Consider the following 17,348-nt stretch of genomic DNA (forward strand, 5'->3'; position numbering starts at 1 on the left):
ATCTAGTCGGGAGTGGTGCTGACTGAAAACAGATGATTTGGAGCGATTCGCGCGCCATATGTTGGTCATTCTAAGGACTTATTGAACTACCCTCGTATCAAAGTTTTGGTTTGGTAAGAGATTCTATTTTTAATCTTGGTTGCTTGCTTGCAAATTTATAATTTAAAATAATCTTAATAGCTTAAAATTTCGTGATAATATAGTTCTCGAAGAAAATTTTTATATTTTTGTCGAAAGAAAACTTGTTTTAATACAAACACTGAAAGAAAGAAAAGTTAAAATCTGCAGGATGTCCACTGTCCAGCGTTCAAGAATCGTTTGCAGGCTATAATTCTATTCCTAGATAATAATACTTTAATAATAACGTCTTATTTTTCGATTTTACATATACATAATAAATTCGGAATTTCGTCCATTCAAAAAAAAAAAGAGTGAAAAACTTCATTTCTGAAATGTAGACCAAGCTAAAGTTTACATGCTATTACCAAATGAACTCACACTTTTTTTAAAGAAATATTTCATTATATTCTAAGTTCGAATCCATTTTAAATCAGGCAGGTTCTACACTTTAATTCGCAGAATCTCTCGGGGACAAAATATGTTGTTTTTTAGAGAAAATTAGGCGAATACGTATTTTATCGATTTGTGAAAAAAAATTGTCACGAAGTTACTCGTGTTTGAATTTTTACATTCTCATTCCGGAGAGTGTAATGTAATCGTTCAAATTTTCGATCTCTGGGTTTTAAAGTATCTTTAAGTTTCGGCACTCACAGATACCGTAAATCATAAAATTTTGTCGGTGTCTGTCTGTCTGTATGTATGGTTACGTGAATGTTGTAGCGACGCTAAGTTTTGAAGGAATTATTCAATCGTGTCAGCCTTTAAAACACTTCTTAAGTGTCCCAAAATGAGGGTTAAGTTTGTTAACCAGATATTTCCAACCAAAATTAAAAAATTTAGAGCATTTTTAAAATTTGAATTTTTTTTTAATTTTAGAAATTTTTGTCAAATTTTTGTCACTATAGATATCAAAGATATTTAGAAATGATCTTTGTTGAATTTTTCGATTAGATCGAAATTTAAAGAGTTCGAGTTTTTTCAAAATTTGAGAAAAAATTTATGAGTTTTAGAAAAGGAAAAAAGTTTTTTTTAATAGTTGAAGAAATATCAATCTAAGTTTCCACTAGATATAAAATATATGTACTTCGAAAATACTCTCATGAAAATCCTTAATTAGACAACAGTTCAAACAGTTGCATCATTTTCAAAAATAAGCAATTTTTTAAAAAGAGATCCGTAAGTTAAAATCGTTGTTTTTAGTAGATTTGAACAAGATTGACAAATTATCTTGATAATGTTTTTCAATTGGACCAAAAACATCGAGCGCGAAGAGCGAGTGTCGTAATGGGAATGTAATCGTCAAAGCCGTAGGTGCTTTGAGAACCTTTTTTAAAAACAAATGGAAAAAATGGTTAGCTACAATTTATGGCTGTAATTCCTTAGAAGTTTAATCACAGTTTGTGATTTAAGTTCTAATATTTATGATATTAAAAAAAATGTAGTTAAAAGTGTATGCATTACACGTAGGAAAACGAGCGCGAAGTGCGTGAGCGTGCCCGCGCGCTCAAACTGATTAGGATTTCTTTCGATATTCTAGTAGAGTTTATCGCCTTCTTTCAAAAGCCGCGAGAAAATGTTAAAATTAATAAAACGGCGGTGGTTTATCTAAAAATACTAAAAGTCGATTTTCTCAAAAACCCGCACTTATATTTTTTTCCATTTTTTGTTGAGTTTGTATTACCATAAGGAAAATATCTTGCGCCTGTGGCCAATAGATTTTTTTCATCAAATCGAATTTTCGTATTTTTCTTGCTTACAACAGATACGAAAAAGTGTTAAGAAAAGAATGTGCACACAGTTAGAAAAGTGCTAACAAAAATTTCTTTGATACTTTATGATAGCTTGTACTATTTGCAATAAAAATAAAATTTCTTTTGGAAACCTGTAGTAGCAGTGGAGCAGCCAGTTTTTTTCATTATACAAATCTGTTATTAACTATATTATAAATTTCTTTTCTGTGTACAGTGTCAAAATCAGGACTCACTTGTTGTGTGACAGTTTTGAATTGCAATTGTTCATTTATATATGACATTTGAAAAAAAACAAGTTGAAGGGCTAAAAACGTATATAAACCATTTATGTGAAAAGGGGAGCACCCCATATTTTTTTACAAATATCTGTTTATGTAAAAAAGATATTCTATCAGTTTTATGTGGGCTAAGCCATTTTTGTGGTCAAGAGGATTTTTTTCATTATAAATATTGAATTTTGTTATTCTTCTCGGAAATGGCACAAGATAAAAGATATCCTTAATTAGTAAAGAAGTGTTTTTTATAGAACTTTTTTAATTGTGCAAATTAATTTTTTAATATTTTTTCGTACATGTTGTTGTAAGGAAGAAAAATGTACCAGAACTCCGACATAACAACAATTTCGGGGGTTGCCTCGCACTGGGCTTGTTTGTAAATCGGTGTCTAGAAACGGAAACACTGCGGGTACTGCCAGCTTTTATCGCTCCCCTACTGGTGGCGAGGGATTGTTGACACTGCGCGGGCTGAGAAACTGCATCGACCAGCAGTTCTAGGAAATAGTAAATCGGTCCCTCTTCTATCAGAGTCCTGGTCTACGAAACTTCGATTTTATTCAAAAAATTCTCCTGGCTACAAAGTTATTTATCTCGCATAAAACTCAAGAGATATTTTCCTTGTGATAGTACAAATTCAACAAAAAATTGACAAAAAATATAAGTGTGGGGTTTTTGAGAAAATCTACTTTTAGTATTTTCAGATAAACCGACGCCATTTTGTTAATTTTGAACATTTCCTTGTGGATTTTAAAAGAAGGCGATAAACTCTACCAGAATGTGAAAAGAAATCTTAAATATCTCAAAAGCGTCAAAAGCAATATAATTTAAAAAGAAAATTGGAATTTTTTTGAAAAACAAAGAAAAAATTCAAACAGGCATAACTTCGTGAAATTTGTTTTCACAAATTGCAAAAACACGTTTATTCTAATTTTCCTCTAAAGAAAAACAACATATATTATCCCCGATGAGAGATTCTGCGACTTCAAGTGTAGAACCTGCCTGATTTAAAATGGATTCAGTTAAAAGAAATTTATTAATTTATGATTAAAGTTTTTCATTTTTTAGTCATTTTCTAACGACTTTTAACATGCATGTACGCAGAAGCACCTGCAACCAAAACTAATTGATCGATTTGGATGAAACATTGCATAAATATAGTGAATAAGATATACGTATGCTCTTTCTCCAGGAGAAAGTGGCCCATAAACATATTATGAAGTTAAATTTGAATTAATCGAAAAAGTTACTATTTTTAACACACACATACGCACCGACAGCCGAAAGCAATCAATCGATTTTAATAAAACTTTGCATAAATATAGTAAATATGGCATACATGAGCCCTTTTTCAGGAGAGTGATCAATGCACATATTATGGAGTTAAATTTGTACTTGTAAAAAATGTACTATTTTTAACATGCGCCAACAATCAAAACCAATCGTCCGATTTAGATTAAAATTTGCATAAATATAGAAAATAAGGTGTAAATATGCCGCTTTTTCTGGAGAAAGTGACCCATAAACGTTTATGACACTTCTGATGTACAATAGCCCATAATTAATTAATTATTTAACTATTTGATTAAAAAATGATTAAATCCAAACCTATACAATAACACTTTTGGATGAAACGACTTATTTCACTTTCTTTTACATTTTATTGATCAATAAATTTGACATTAGGCAATACCATTATTTATAATATACTATAAACTACCAATATTCATATACTTCGTAATATCAAGGAATATCCTTTTGTTACGTTTTATTGATTCAAGAAGGAAAAGTAATTTTATTCAAAGTGCTTTCTTTAGATTTAAATAGCTTCTCTATCGTAATTCTTTAACCTTTTTAACTTTCACTTGAAATCAGTCTGGAATATTTTTCGATTTGCAAGATGCAGAAAAGAAAGTGGTAAATTGGCGTAAAGGTGTTTTATACTTCAAAGAAATTTTAAATAAGTCTCAATAACTCTAGCTCATTTTAGTTTTTTACTATGATATTTATAAAATGTTAAAAAAGTTTAAGCAAACTAAGTAAACCTAATATAGTGGAATCGTCGAAAAAGACTGAGAACACTTTAAAATAAATAAATCTTGCTCTTCCGGAGAAGTATTTATTTCATAAATAAAATTAAAAATAATAATTACCTATAGTTTTAAATAAACTTTTTTTATGGTACGTTTTACTCAGCCTTTATTTTACATTTATCAATTTATAGACTTTTTTGGACCGATTAAAAAAATTCCCCTAGTTGATTTCCTTTTTCAGTTTAGTCCAGGGGTTCACCAAATGTTACTCTTGAATAAATATAAAGTTGACTGTTTAAAATGGATTGCTCGCCATAATGTCGACTTTCGGAGACATCTAGTGGTGAAAGTTAATGCTTTGTATACTATTTACCAACAGAGTATATTTTTAAAATGAAAAGTTTCTTGACAATGTTTTTTAAGAAAACTCAAAATTTTCGATTTTTATGATTTAATTTGTGGTTTTCATTTTGATTCCTCAATATTTTATTTTCAACTTTCATTCTGGTCTAGTGCTTAATGAAAAATGATGACCTACTTATTATATTCTATTTATACATAATGGATTATTTCAATTTAGAGTAGACAATAGAATAGCAATCTTATAAAAACTGCAGACGCGTTTTCGAAACATCAGAAGCCTTTTACATAATGTGTTTCGCTATAATTGCTGACCTGCCATAGCTGACTTAACCCTTCCGCCTTAACTCACAAAATGTCAGCTGTCATATGAACAAAAGTTTTCTCTTATGAATGTTTGAAATCTTTTTTACATTTTATGTCCTAATTTTTTCAGATGATCTTTTTGGGTAAAACTAGACACGAAATTTAAACAAGGCATTATTTTATTTCATAATTCAGTTTTTATAAAAAATGTTAGTAACACCTTAGATATTGTTCTCATGGAAATTTATTAGGTATTAACAAAGACTTATTTTAAGGTAGTTAAACTAAAATTTTGTTTTAAATTTATAAACATTTTGTCAAATTTGTTAAGCCAATAAACCTGAAACTTAAGGTCAGTGTTGCCTCCTTTAGGCAGAAAAAAGATCGTTATCCAATTTTATTTGAGGATAGCTAATTTTTATTCTTTAGAAATGTTCCAAAATTGTAATATTTCATAATTGCAATATTAAAAATATATAGCCGTCAAATATATTCGTGAAATTCCAATGCGCGATGCGCATACGCTCGGACGGTTTTAACATCTGAATGTGCTTTAGTTTAACATACAAATATTTTTACGCCTAACATCTTAAAAAGATAGTAAATGTTTGCCATGAATATCTGCATGTTAGGTGCTACAATCTTATCCTTCCCAGACGAAAATATTATATATAGTTTATATATAGTGTGAAGTATTATATATAATATTCATTTGTTTTATATATTTTTTGTATAAAACAAATGAATATTATATATAAAACTTCACACTATGTATAAACTATAAATAATTTTTCAGTCCGGGTTTGAACATCTACATTTAAACATCCATTTTTCTCCGTGAAATTTTGAAATATTTCGACGCTAAAATTACACTGACTAACGATAAGGAGTTCCAATTGGGTAGTTCCAGTCTTCTTTCACCAAATCAGCTGCTTTTTCAGCAATCATAATTGCAGGAAGATTTGTGTGTCCCGACGTAACTTCCGGCATTATTGAAGCATCCACTACTCTTAAACTCTTAACGCCAATCACCTATAATGTAAAATTGATGTTTTTGTAATATTTCAAGTATTAAAATTTATTCAATTAATTTTTTAAATAGTTTCATAGTATTCTATAAGTTTAATGACAGAATGAGGTGCAGGATCACATTAGGGTTGATGGACCAACCAGAATTTTCGTAATTAGAAACGACGTAGTGCGAAAATTTGACTTGGGGGAAGTTAAATCGAAAAAAATTGAAATCAATTAATATTTAACCCTCGCGCATCGTATTCGAAGTTTCAATTTTTGACCTTTTTTTTTTGACAAACTTTCTATGGTCTAGAAAGTTATGACAAATTGTTTGTAAGTAGAATTTTTGTTAGTGAAAAATAATAACAAATTATATAAACAGATTTTCATTTTGAAAAAATTTGCAATTGATCATAGCCAAAAATGTAGGTTTTTTGAACATTTTCAAAAAACTTTAACCTCAACAAATTAAAAAAAAATTAATTGTATATTATTTTTTACTTAAAAACCATAGAATAAAGCAAATTCATCATTTTTTGGACCATAGAAAATGAAGAAAAAAAATTGAGACTTCGATCCCAATGCGCGAGGGTCAAATAGTTTATTTCAAGCATTTTGTTTTGCAACCTCTTAACTATACCCAAGAATTTAAATTTAATAATCGGATCTTTAAAACTCTCATTTAAAAATCGATTAAAAAATAAAATCTGAGAATGGATTATTATATTATTCAATTGTAATTTGTAATTGGCCAAACTAAAGTTGAATAAAAATTGTGAAAATTAGTACTTGTAATCTCGGATTAACAACTGCTGTCGAATCCCATTCTGGTCCCATCTTGCAAGTTCCCGAATAGTGGTAGAGTGTATAAGGAAATGTCCTCACAGCACATTCCCAGTACTGATCAGAATCATACTCGTAAATTTCGCATCCGAGAATTGGTACATTATGTAATATAGATCCAAACTTCTTCATTCCTTTCGATTTGCTGATAGCAATAGCAGTCCTAATTGCCTTTATCATCAGCCTCATATCTTCTGGATCTTCGAAATAATTTGATATAAGCCTCGGCTCACTTCCTGCCTGTCTATTTTTTAAAAGAATCCTTCCCCTACTTTTGGGCTTCAACACTATTGGAAATATCGTCCAGGCAGGCTGATTAATAAAATCTTTATACATTCTTTGAAAAAATTCTTCAGACAAACCATAAAGTTTATAAGCATTAGGATCAGCTAGTAAGCTGAGACCAGCGAAGCAAAGCTCTACATTTGGTTGACTTCTAGAGTTTCCAGGTCGATCAACGTCAATAAAAGCAATGGCTTCAGCACCACCGAAACTTGTAAACGGGCCATTTCGTTTGCTAAGATAATCCTGCATGTAAGGAAACGCTGGATTAAACAGTTTGCTCAATAGAAATGGAGTAGATTGATTGACGAGAAAAATTAAACCCCCATAAGGGACGTGATCCATCAGATTCTCTCCAACTGGAGCATTTTTGATTACTTTGATCCCAAAGTCTTGAAGATGACTCTTTGGTCCAATTCCAGACAGCATCAATATTTGAGGGGATCCAATGGCACCAGCACAAAGGATTACTTCCTTTCTAGCACGAATATGGAGTCTTCTACCATATTTGGTAAACTCAACACCATGGGCTCTTCTAGATACTGGATCGATCAAAACCTTTTCCACTAAACTATTCCTCGTAAGGACAAGATTCCTTCTGTCACGTATAGGGTGGAGATAAGCTCTGTTGGTACTCATCCTCTCTCCATTCTTAGTTGTTCCCTGAATGTAAGCAAATCCCAATGTTTGATTTGAATTATAATCAACTAGATTGTAGCCCATCTCTAACCCAGCTCCCAAAAACTCTTTGGCCAGTGGACTTCGATATCGTGGATATTCGATGTTGAGAGGACCTTTGGTGCTATGAACGCTTCTGTCCATTCTTAATTCTGGGATTTTCATATTTTCTAGTTTCTTGAAATAAGGAAGCACGTCTTCATAAGACCAACCCTTGTTTCCCATTCTTGCCCAACTGTCAAAGTCGCTAGGATGTCCTCTCGTAGCAATCATATAATTTATGACACTTGTACCTCCCATAACCTTGCCTCGAGGCCAATTGCATCTGTGGTCAGTCATCCCCAGACAAGATTTGTTCGAAGACTCTGTTCGATGTTTCCAATTAATGTCGTTGCTGAATTGCAGGACGTGCGGTAGTATAGGAATGTCCATTGCTAAATTCTCAGATCTTCCTGCTTCTATTAGCAGCACTGTATTGTCTTCTATTTCACTTAATCTGGATGCTAAAGTCGCACCTGCACTTCCAGCACCAACAACGATGAAATCATATTCGGAATTTTGCTCCGGAGTTGTATCTAAAAATTCCATGGACGCGAACTGATCACCCTCGTGAAGAAATTTCAGAAAATTAAATTTCAGATTCCATAAGTCAAAGAATCTGGGATCTCTTTGGGAGGATTGAACTTCACAGAAAGCAATTAACAAAATTAGTTTCACGACAGTGGGTATCGTAGATTCCATCACTATTCACTTTCCTTCAAGTCGAAGTACGAGATATAAGTCTAAGGACAACCAAGTTGAAGCTCATCCTCGGTTATGTGAACCAGCTTGTTTCTTTTAAATTCAGAACTGGTTTACTTCTAAAAAAAAGTAAAGTCCCTTGCCCTAAGCCGAACGACTTGCGTAGCATTCGTTTTTTGAGGAACATGTTTGAAGAAGGACGAGAAGGCTAGTAAAGTATTTGCCTGTAGTCTGATTCTAATTTTGATTCAATTGAATTTTTATGAGGTACTTTATTTTCTTCCATAAACCGAAGATGTTTTCATAATTCAAAACTCGTTTGATCTTTTCTGTGAGAAAATAGAGAGAGAACATGAGCTTTACACATGTTTGAATTATTTGTTACCTTTTTTTATATCTACCAGAGATTTTCCGGGAAAGAATATTGTAAAAGAAATATCCGAAGAAAATACAATATAATGATAGGCAACATTGTTTCAGTCAGAATTAAAAAAATACAATGTTGTAATTTTAAGTCAACACAATCTTTTTAAGGCATAATTTTTCTTTAATTCATTTTTAGCAGTCATAATTTACGATTTTTTCTTAAATAAGAAACCAAATTTTTACCAGAAAATTCACAGCTGAATTTTCTTTAAAATTGATATCAAGTCATTCAATGACATATTATAAACTTCTGCACATACATGCATCCTTTCAGACTTTTACACTTCCTTGAATTACAGCTCGAAAATCAATTTCTATATTTAATAAAATACTAAAACTAAAGTACTGAAACTAAAATTAAATACTGTACAAAATTGATCAATGTCTATGAGCATTTAAATCAATCACCGATTCTTTAAATAACGTTCTACACTTTAGAATGTCAATCAACTTCAATTGGATAGCCCCAGTCTTCCTTCACCATATCAGCTGCTTTCTCCGCAATCATGATTACGGGGATGTTTGTATGACCAGTAATTATTTCTGGCAATATGGAAGCATCGACCACTCTCAAACCTTTGATACCAATTACCTGAAATCATAATGGAATTATTAGAAAATATATTAAATGTATACACTGAAAAAACTATATCGCATGAATTAAAATAAATACCGTAATTCCTCCACTATATATCGCAATTATCGCATTATAATAGCGCAAAATCGTGATATCGTACATTGCAAGTTTTTACATTATATACCGCATAATTGTACAATCTATAACGTAAGAATATAAGTTTATTACGCTATCACATTGTATTTTTTGTTTTGTGATCTCGCGAGTGTTCGAGTAGTCAGCAAGCGATCACAGAAAAAATTAAAGATCAAGTTTACATCAATTTCAGGTGAAGAATTCACCGGAACAAAAATTAACCTTGCCAGATAAACTTTACATGAATCGAAGATAATTTTCGATTTTTAACCTTGCCTGGATAATCTTTCATCTTATAATCACTCCATTTTTATTCGAGATGTAGCGACAATTACGATGCCAGTGGTATCCATCGTCGTTTAACTTCATTAAATTTGAAAGAAATGCAGATTCCCATCTGTCAGTTGCATTTTGCGCTTTTGCTAAATGGTATTAAGTAAGTTCTAATTCGTCTACAATAATGCAATTTATTTCGGAGGAGATATATCAGTAAGTAAAAATTTGTTGTGTGTTTTCTGTTGTTGATTCTACACGTTTTACCGAAATTTGGTCACTTGAGCGCGATGCAGTCGGCGAGTTCAAAATTATTTTCCTAACCTCAGTGAAACTTTCGCCGAAATATGTTTAATCATTAACCGTTGCAGGTCTTACTTGCAGTAAATTTTTACTTTTTTCTGTGATTGTTTTAAATCTGGTGTTCCGATTTACAGCTCGAACTCACTCATACTCTGCCTTTTTTCCATTGCTGCTTAGGACGCTGTAGTAGACGACAGCAACAAAATTTAACTTTATTTTTTTCTGTTTTATCATTGTGCGGTATCTTTTTCTCCGTGTAATAAAAATGATATATTGGTAGTTGTTGGCGGGGAGAGGGATCGATAGACTTTGTTACGTTTTGTTATGGTAGGGGAGCGGGAATCTTTCATTCATGTACGTGATTTTTGAGAATTCGCAAATGAAACAAATAACTTCAACTAATTGTACATAAATTCAATATGAATTTAACTTCACGCGCCAAAGAAACCTGGTGAGTGAAAAATGAACCTAACCCACAAATTTTTTTGTTTAAAGACAGGGAATTTTATTGGTCAGGGAAAAGTCAGGGATTAAGAAAAGACATCTGGCAAACGTCAGGGAATTTCTAATGGAAATGGTGGTCGAGCATTTCGCCACCTGGTGCCGAAAACTGTAACTAGAAAGAGTAGGTACAATTTTGAAGATGTAGTTTAATTTTTGCATAAGAGTGTTTTGAAGATTGTTTTGTGAAGTTTAAAACAATAATTTAATACAGTAAGCACAGTTTTGTCAACAACGTTTAAAAAAAACAATTATTTCACTATTTTATGTAAGTTTCAATGCATTTTAAGCTGAAATAAACTTTAATTAATGTATGCAGCAATAAGTTTTATTTTATAAATTAATAAAAATTTACTTCGAGTTCATTGTTGCTTCAAAATCAGTCCATTTAAGTTTATAAAAGTTATTTGAACAGATTTCAAGGGATTTGTAAAAAATTCAATGATTTTAAGAGTTTTCAAGAGATTAAAAGAAATTTAAGAAAATTTAAAGGATTTTAAGAGATTTGAATAACTTTTAGTCAACTTCCAGAAACTTCTAAAGATTTTAAATGATAGTAAAGAAGTTGAAGGAATTTCTAAGCAGGATCACAGCTTGGATAATTTTTATTTTCTCCTTGTGGCTTTCTCTTACGTCACCTTTCAAGCTGCAAAAATGAATGGTCACCACCAACTGTCAGAAAAATGCAACAAATCCTTAATAACTGCACAATATATTTCTTCTTGATTGATTGTCCATATCGTATACTTTCCCAATTGCCAACAATAATGAAAGAAATGTCTTTACTATCTGAAAGGCAAAGCGACATTCGGGTACTATATTAGACAGGAATATGCAACCGCCATTCTGGTTCCTAGACAGTTCGCTGGAAGCAGTGCGATAAGCATGTCGTATAGTTTAATTAAAATTAAGTTTAGAATATAAGAAAAATGGTCTGCTGCAGTACTTAAATTGCAGTAATTAAATTGCCTATGAGCTTTTTTTTGATATATTAAAGCGAAATGAGATCCAGAAGAAAGTAAGGTTAGGAACCCATTTTTCTACAGAAGGACGCACATTAACCCACGCAAATAAGAAGGACGTATGGTGTGAAATATAAATAGCTATCGTAATAAACTCTTGAAAAATTATTGTATTAATTTTTGACCTATAGTCTATCATTATTATATTATTTGTTAATATTTATTTTAAAAATCTTATGAAAATAATTTTAGCGCACGCCTATTTATGAACTAAGTAAAATTTCGTTTGCCATCATAATTTTTGCAAGAGCTACTTTTTGGCAAATGTGTGGGTTAAAGAATCATATAGTCGAATTTAAATATTTGATATATTATATCACGTAATTTTATTTATAATTTATGTTTTGATAACAATGCATTAGTATAATTTAAAAATAAATAATCTATATCATGTAAGTTATTTATATAATTCGATATCAATGTAGCGATTTTGATTTTGGCGGGGAACCGGAATGGCAGCTTGCATTTTGGTCTTTAAATGTTAATGGTCGGGGTAAATGAAAAGTTAGTCAGGGAAAAATTAGGGAATTAAAAAAAAAGTTATGTATTTATGTTTATAATTACTTTTTTGCAGTTGTTTTCTCTGAAAGATGAACTGTTTAGTTATGATTTTATTATTTATTTGAAAATTCGTCTTTTCGCATTGAAAATTCAAGTATCTTCGCAGAAAACTTACTTCGTATTTAAAACTCATATTTTGATTTCGAAAAGTCAAACTGAAATATTTTTTGCATGAAAATTCAACTTTTTTAAAAATTTGTCTTTTTAATTAAAAAATGTATGTATTTTATGTACCTGAAGTTCCGATCGTTCAAATGAACGAAATGAAAAAAAAATATTTTTTTTCTGAAATTAGCCTAGCGGAATTAGTTCAGCTAAGCATAAAAGTGAGTGTTATACGAAAAAATCTCAAAAAAAATTTTTTTATGGGTAAAACACCCAAAATGTAATGCAGATAGGGGCAACACATAATGTGCCGAATGACCGCCTTTATACACTTCTTTACCCAATAAAATATAGTGTTAATTTTTCCTTGTTATAGCAAAAGTTTTTTCAGGGGGGTAAGAGCCGCCGGAAAGAATATTTAAAACCACCTCTAGTGTATCAAAATCAGAAAATCGTCAAAATGAACGCCTTTATACAGTTTTTTTCGAGTTAAAAATACTTTTAATTTACCTTGTTATAGAGCAGGTTTTTTCAGAGGGGTAAGACCCGCCGGAAAGAATATTTAAAACCACCCCTAGTGTTTTGAAAATCAGAGAATCGTCGAAATGACCACCTTTATACAGTTTTTTTTCGAGTTAAAAATACTTTTAATTTACCTTGTTATAGCACAAGTTTTTTCAGGGGGATAAGAACCGCCGGAAAGAATATTTAAAACCACCCCTAGTGTATCAAAATCAGAAAATCGTCAAAATGAACGCCTTTATACAGTATTTTTAACTCGACAAAAAACTGTATAAAGGCGGTCATTTCGACGATTCTCTGATTTTCATACACTAGGGGTGGTTTTAAATAATCTTTCCGGCGGCTCTTACCCTCCTAAAAAAACTTGTTCTATAACAAGGTAAATCAAAAGTATTTTTAACTCGAAAAAAAACTGTATAAAGGCGTTCATTTTGACGATTTTCTGATTTTGATACACTAGAGGTGGTTTTAAATATTCTTTCCGGCGGCTCTTACCCCCCTGAAAAAACTTGTGCTATAACAAGGTAAATTAACACTATCTTTTATTGGATAAAAAAGTTTATAAAGGCGGTCATTGGGCACATTCTGTGTTGCCCCTATTTGCATTACATTTTAGGGTGTTTTACCCATAAATTTTTTTTTTTTTTTGAGATTTTTTCGTATAATACTCACTTTTATGTTTAGCTGAACTAATTCTGCTAGGCAAATTTCAGAAAAAAAAAATATTTATTTTTTTTCATTTCGTTCATTTGAACGTTCGGAACTTGAGGGACATATGTATTTTAGTAAAATATGTATCTTTCTTGGATACAAATAAACAGCTTGGTTTCAATGTCAACAATTTTGTTAAAAATGTATTTTCTCCGGTTGAAAATTCAACTGTTTTGTTGAAAATTAAATATTTTCTAGAACATTTACTTGTTGCTTGAAATTCATATGTGGGTACTGAATATTTTCAATATATTTGAGTAGAATTTGTATCTTTTTTGGATAAAGGCGCAACTGTTTGGTTGAAGATTAGTCTTTTTTAGCTTCAGGATTCAACTATTGTTTGAAAACTTTGATTAAGCCACTTTCTTAAGAAATCATTTTTCTGTTGAAGATTAATATTTTTAGCGGAAAATTCGTATCCTCGGTTAAAAGTTTAACAATTTTCTTCAAAAATGGTACAGAAAATTCGTATTTTGGCTTGAAGGTTCAAAAATGTAATGAAAAATTTCTTACTTTCATCAGTGTAAAATCTTAATTTGTTGAAAATTCGTTTTCTTTGTTTTAAAATCAATTTTCTTTTGTATGGCACTTCATCTTTTTTGTGGAAATATCAACTGTTACAATTTTTTGTAAACAATTCACCTTTTAGGTTGAACATTCAATTATTCTCTTAAAAATTCAAATATTTTGTTAAAAGTAATCTTATTTGATCTCAGAAGAGTAATTTTTTGTTTAAAATAAATTAATAAATTTGAAAATTTTAAATTTGTATTTGAAATATTGTTATATTCCGTTTATAAAAGATCCTATGTCAAAAATATTACAAGAATAAAATGCTGTTATTTGAATGTTAATGGATAGGGAAAATGTAAAATTTGTCAGGGAAAAATCAGAATATTTCAAAAATATATTTTTCATGTACAAAAAGTTTCTATTAGTTTCAAGTCCCATATCTTATTATTTCTGGAAACCTTAAGGTACGTACAATAAGGGAGGTGGGGGGTGTTACGGTTTGTTACAGAAGGCAGGGAGGGTCTTGTAAAAGGCCTATCAATTAGCAGTTTCTCATTTTCTCTCCACGTATTAGTAACCTTTCATTTGATTGCTACGAGATGGAACCTTGTCATTTGGACTTGTCAAAATTACTTTAGCAGTTAATGGACAGTAAAAGTAAATACTTAAAGTTATATTCGACTTAATCTCAGATTTGACTTGAATTAAGGAAGTAACTGAATTGAAGTGTGCAAACTATCTAGAATAAAGCACTGACTTGTCTTGAATCAGAAATCAGCATTTTTCTACTGGAATAAAGTAAAGTATGCTCCTAAACTTCAATATGCAGTTTTGAAAGTAAGTTGAAGGTAACCTGAAAGGACCTGTAAGGCTTTCTTTACCTAAAATAAAGGAATATAAATTCCTGAATTTCAGGTTCGTACTACCTTACATGCTGTTACATAACGTTTACGCTACTATACAGCTCGTGGCCATATATTTTAGTTGCGTCCTACTCCAATACTCCATGTCGCGTTATGACCATTGTCGGCTATAATACTACTATCGGCGAGAAAATTTGAGTTCTCTGGCTTTGATGTGGAATAAGTATGTGAAGAAAAAATGGTAGGTTAATGAAAAAGGTCTCATTTCAAAGGTGCAAATGTTGCACGTTAATTAGCAGAAAAGTAATATTCCAAAAAATTATTTGTAGCTTACAAATTTGAAAATCGGATGAAAAGTAAGGAAAATTGATAGCTTTTAAAAACAGTGAACTTTGAAGCATAGTTTTTTATAGAAAAAATAATAGGAAAATCTGAAAAATTCATGGGGGTACATTAAACATTTCTGAACAGATTACCGTCGAAAAATTTGCAAAATATAAATAGTTGTTTGTTTTTTATGAATAAATATGCGAGCGCACTATCTTCACTTCTAATGAAGATAATGAAGTGATTTAAATTGGAGGTAGTTAGTTGAACTATCTGTAATAGTTTACAATTCGAAGGAAGTATTTGCTTCTTGTTGGCTTGCTTTCCTGCATAAAAAACTGACTTCAAATATCGCAATTCGTACGAAGACAACAAGAAGCACATCCTTCCTTCAAATTGTAAATTATTACAGATAGTTCAATTACACTGTTAGAAAAATCTGTACGAGGTTTAATATACATGCGTGTGAAGCAAATACGCACTGCCGCTACTGAAATGTAACATACATTGGTGCAGTGAATTTAATATACATATGTATTAAATTTAATATACCTTCAGTATAGCAATGTGCGTAAAAACTCAACGTGCTTTAATTTCTTTAAATCGTGTCAAGTATTCTCGATTAAATTAATAATCTAGAATTCGTTGACTGAATTGTTATTTATTATGAAAGTGCAATGTACAGGTAAAACTTTTTCCTAATTTCGCTCTGAATGGTCAAAATTTAAGGAGAAGACAATTAGTTGTAGGTTAGGTCTGTTATTTATTTGCTTCGTTCAACCTTTCGACTTGAAATCCAATTTTATTTCTGATTAATAGGAAGAACGTACCATGTTTTATTATTTACCATCTAAAATTACTGCTAAACTTATTTTGGATTTGTGAAAAATGGAATTATCTGATTTTTCTTGTAAGTGATTAACATGAATGTATATGAAATTTAATATAGTCGCCTTTAATGGCGTTTTCATGTGCTTGATATATAAATTTTAATACACATGGGTATATTAAATTTAATATTATTTTTAACAGTGTAACTACTTCCAATTTAAATCACTTCATTATCTTCATTAGAAGTGAAGATAGTGCGGTTGCATATTTATTCACAAAAAACGAACAAGTATTTATATTTTGAAAATTTTTCGACAACAATCTGTTCAGAAATGTTTAATGTACCACCATGCATTTTTCAGATTTTTCCTGTTATTTTTTCAATAAAAAACTATGCTTCAAAGTTCACTGTTTTTAAAACCTATCAAATTTCCTAACTTTTCATCGTATTTTCAGATCTGTAAGCTACAAATAATTTTTTGGAATATTACTTTTCGGCTCATTAACGTACAACATTTGTACCTTTAAAATGATACCTCTTTCATTAACCTACCATTTTTTCTTCACATACTTATTCAACGTCAAAGCCAGAGGACTCGAATTTTCTCGCCGATAGTATGTTTCCATTATTCGTGGAGTTTTAGTTTCACGGATTTAAAAAAGTGCTTCAGAAAAATCAGTTCCAGTTGTCAGCCAATATTTGGATTGATAAATCCAGCAAAATAATTTAATTATTTAAAAACTTTCTACTTCGCAAATGTGAGCGTTCTTTCAGTATATTACAAACGCAATTCAAGAACGAGCATACCTGAATTTCAGGCTGTGCCTCCCTGAATTTCAGATAGTCCCGACCTGATTTTTAGGAATCTAATGGAAAGAGTAATTCTACTAGGAGATATGAACGGTTGGGTGGGCATCCAAAATCAGGATACAGAAAGAGTATTAGGTAATCTTGGGGATCCAAGAACAAACTATAACGGAGATAAATTAGTTGGTCTATGCTTAGAAAGGGGTCTGTTTATTACAAATACTTGGTTTAGGCATAAAATGATCCACATGTGCACCTGGTCTAAAGGAAATAGCCGCAGTATAATTGACTTTGTTGTTGCGGATGAAAGACTTAGAGAGTTAGTTAAAGATACAAGGGTCATGAGGTGTCCTGAATGCAATACTGATCATTACCTTCTGATCTCAAAAATTAACTTAGGTCGGGGCTGGAGAAAAAAGAGACCCAAGAAAGCAAAACAAACGCGAATCAAAATTGAGAACCTACAGAAA

General features: G+C 31.1%; 2 protein-coding genes across 2 annotated transcripts in view; one reads left to right on the top strand and one right to left on the bottom strand.

Moving 5' to 3' along the window:
- Positions 1 to 17,348, top strand: part of LOC117166834 (flotillin-2) — a 342,246-nt gene that overhangs the window by 15,600 nt on the left and 309,298 nt on the right. The gene's annotated exons all lie outside the window — the stretch shown is intronic.
- Positions 5,628 to 9,253, bottom strand: LOC117166827 (glucose dehydrogenase [FAD, quinone]-like). The gene is made up of 2 exons (XM_033351158.1): positions 6,646 to 9,253; positions 5,628 to 5,874 (listed from the first exon to the last, which is right to left on the bottom strand). The coding sequence occupies exons 1-2, from the start codon at positions 8,398 to 8,400 to the stop codon at positions 5,719 to 5,721; spliced, it is 1,911 nt and encodes a 636-aa protein (XP_033207049.1). The 5' UTR covers positions 8,401 to 9,253; the 3' UTR covers positions 5,628 to 5,718.

The sequence above is a fragment of the Belonocnema kinseyi genome, chromosome 2, assembly GCF_010883055.1.
Source record: "Belonocnema kinseyi isolate 2016_QV_RU_SX_M_011 chromosome 2, B_treatae_v1, whole genome shotgun sequence".
In the NCBI taxonomy this organism is placed as follows: Eukaryota; Metazoa; Arthropoda; class Insecta; order Hymenoptera; family Cynipidae; genus Belonocnema; species Belonocnema kinseyi.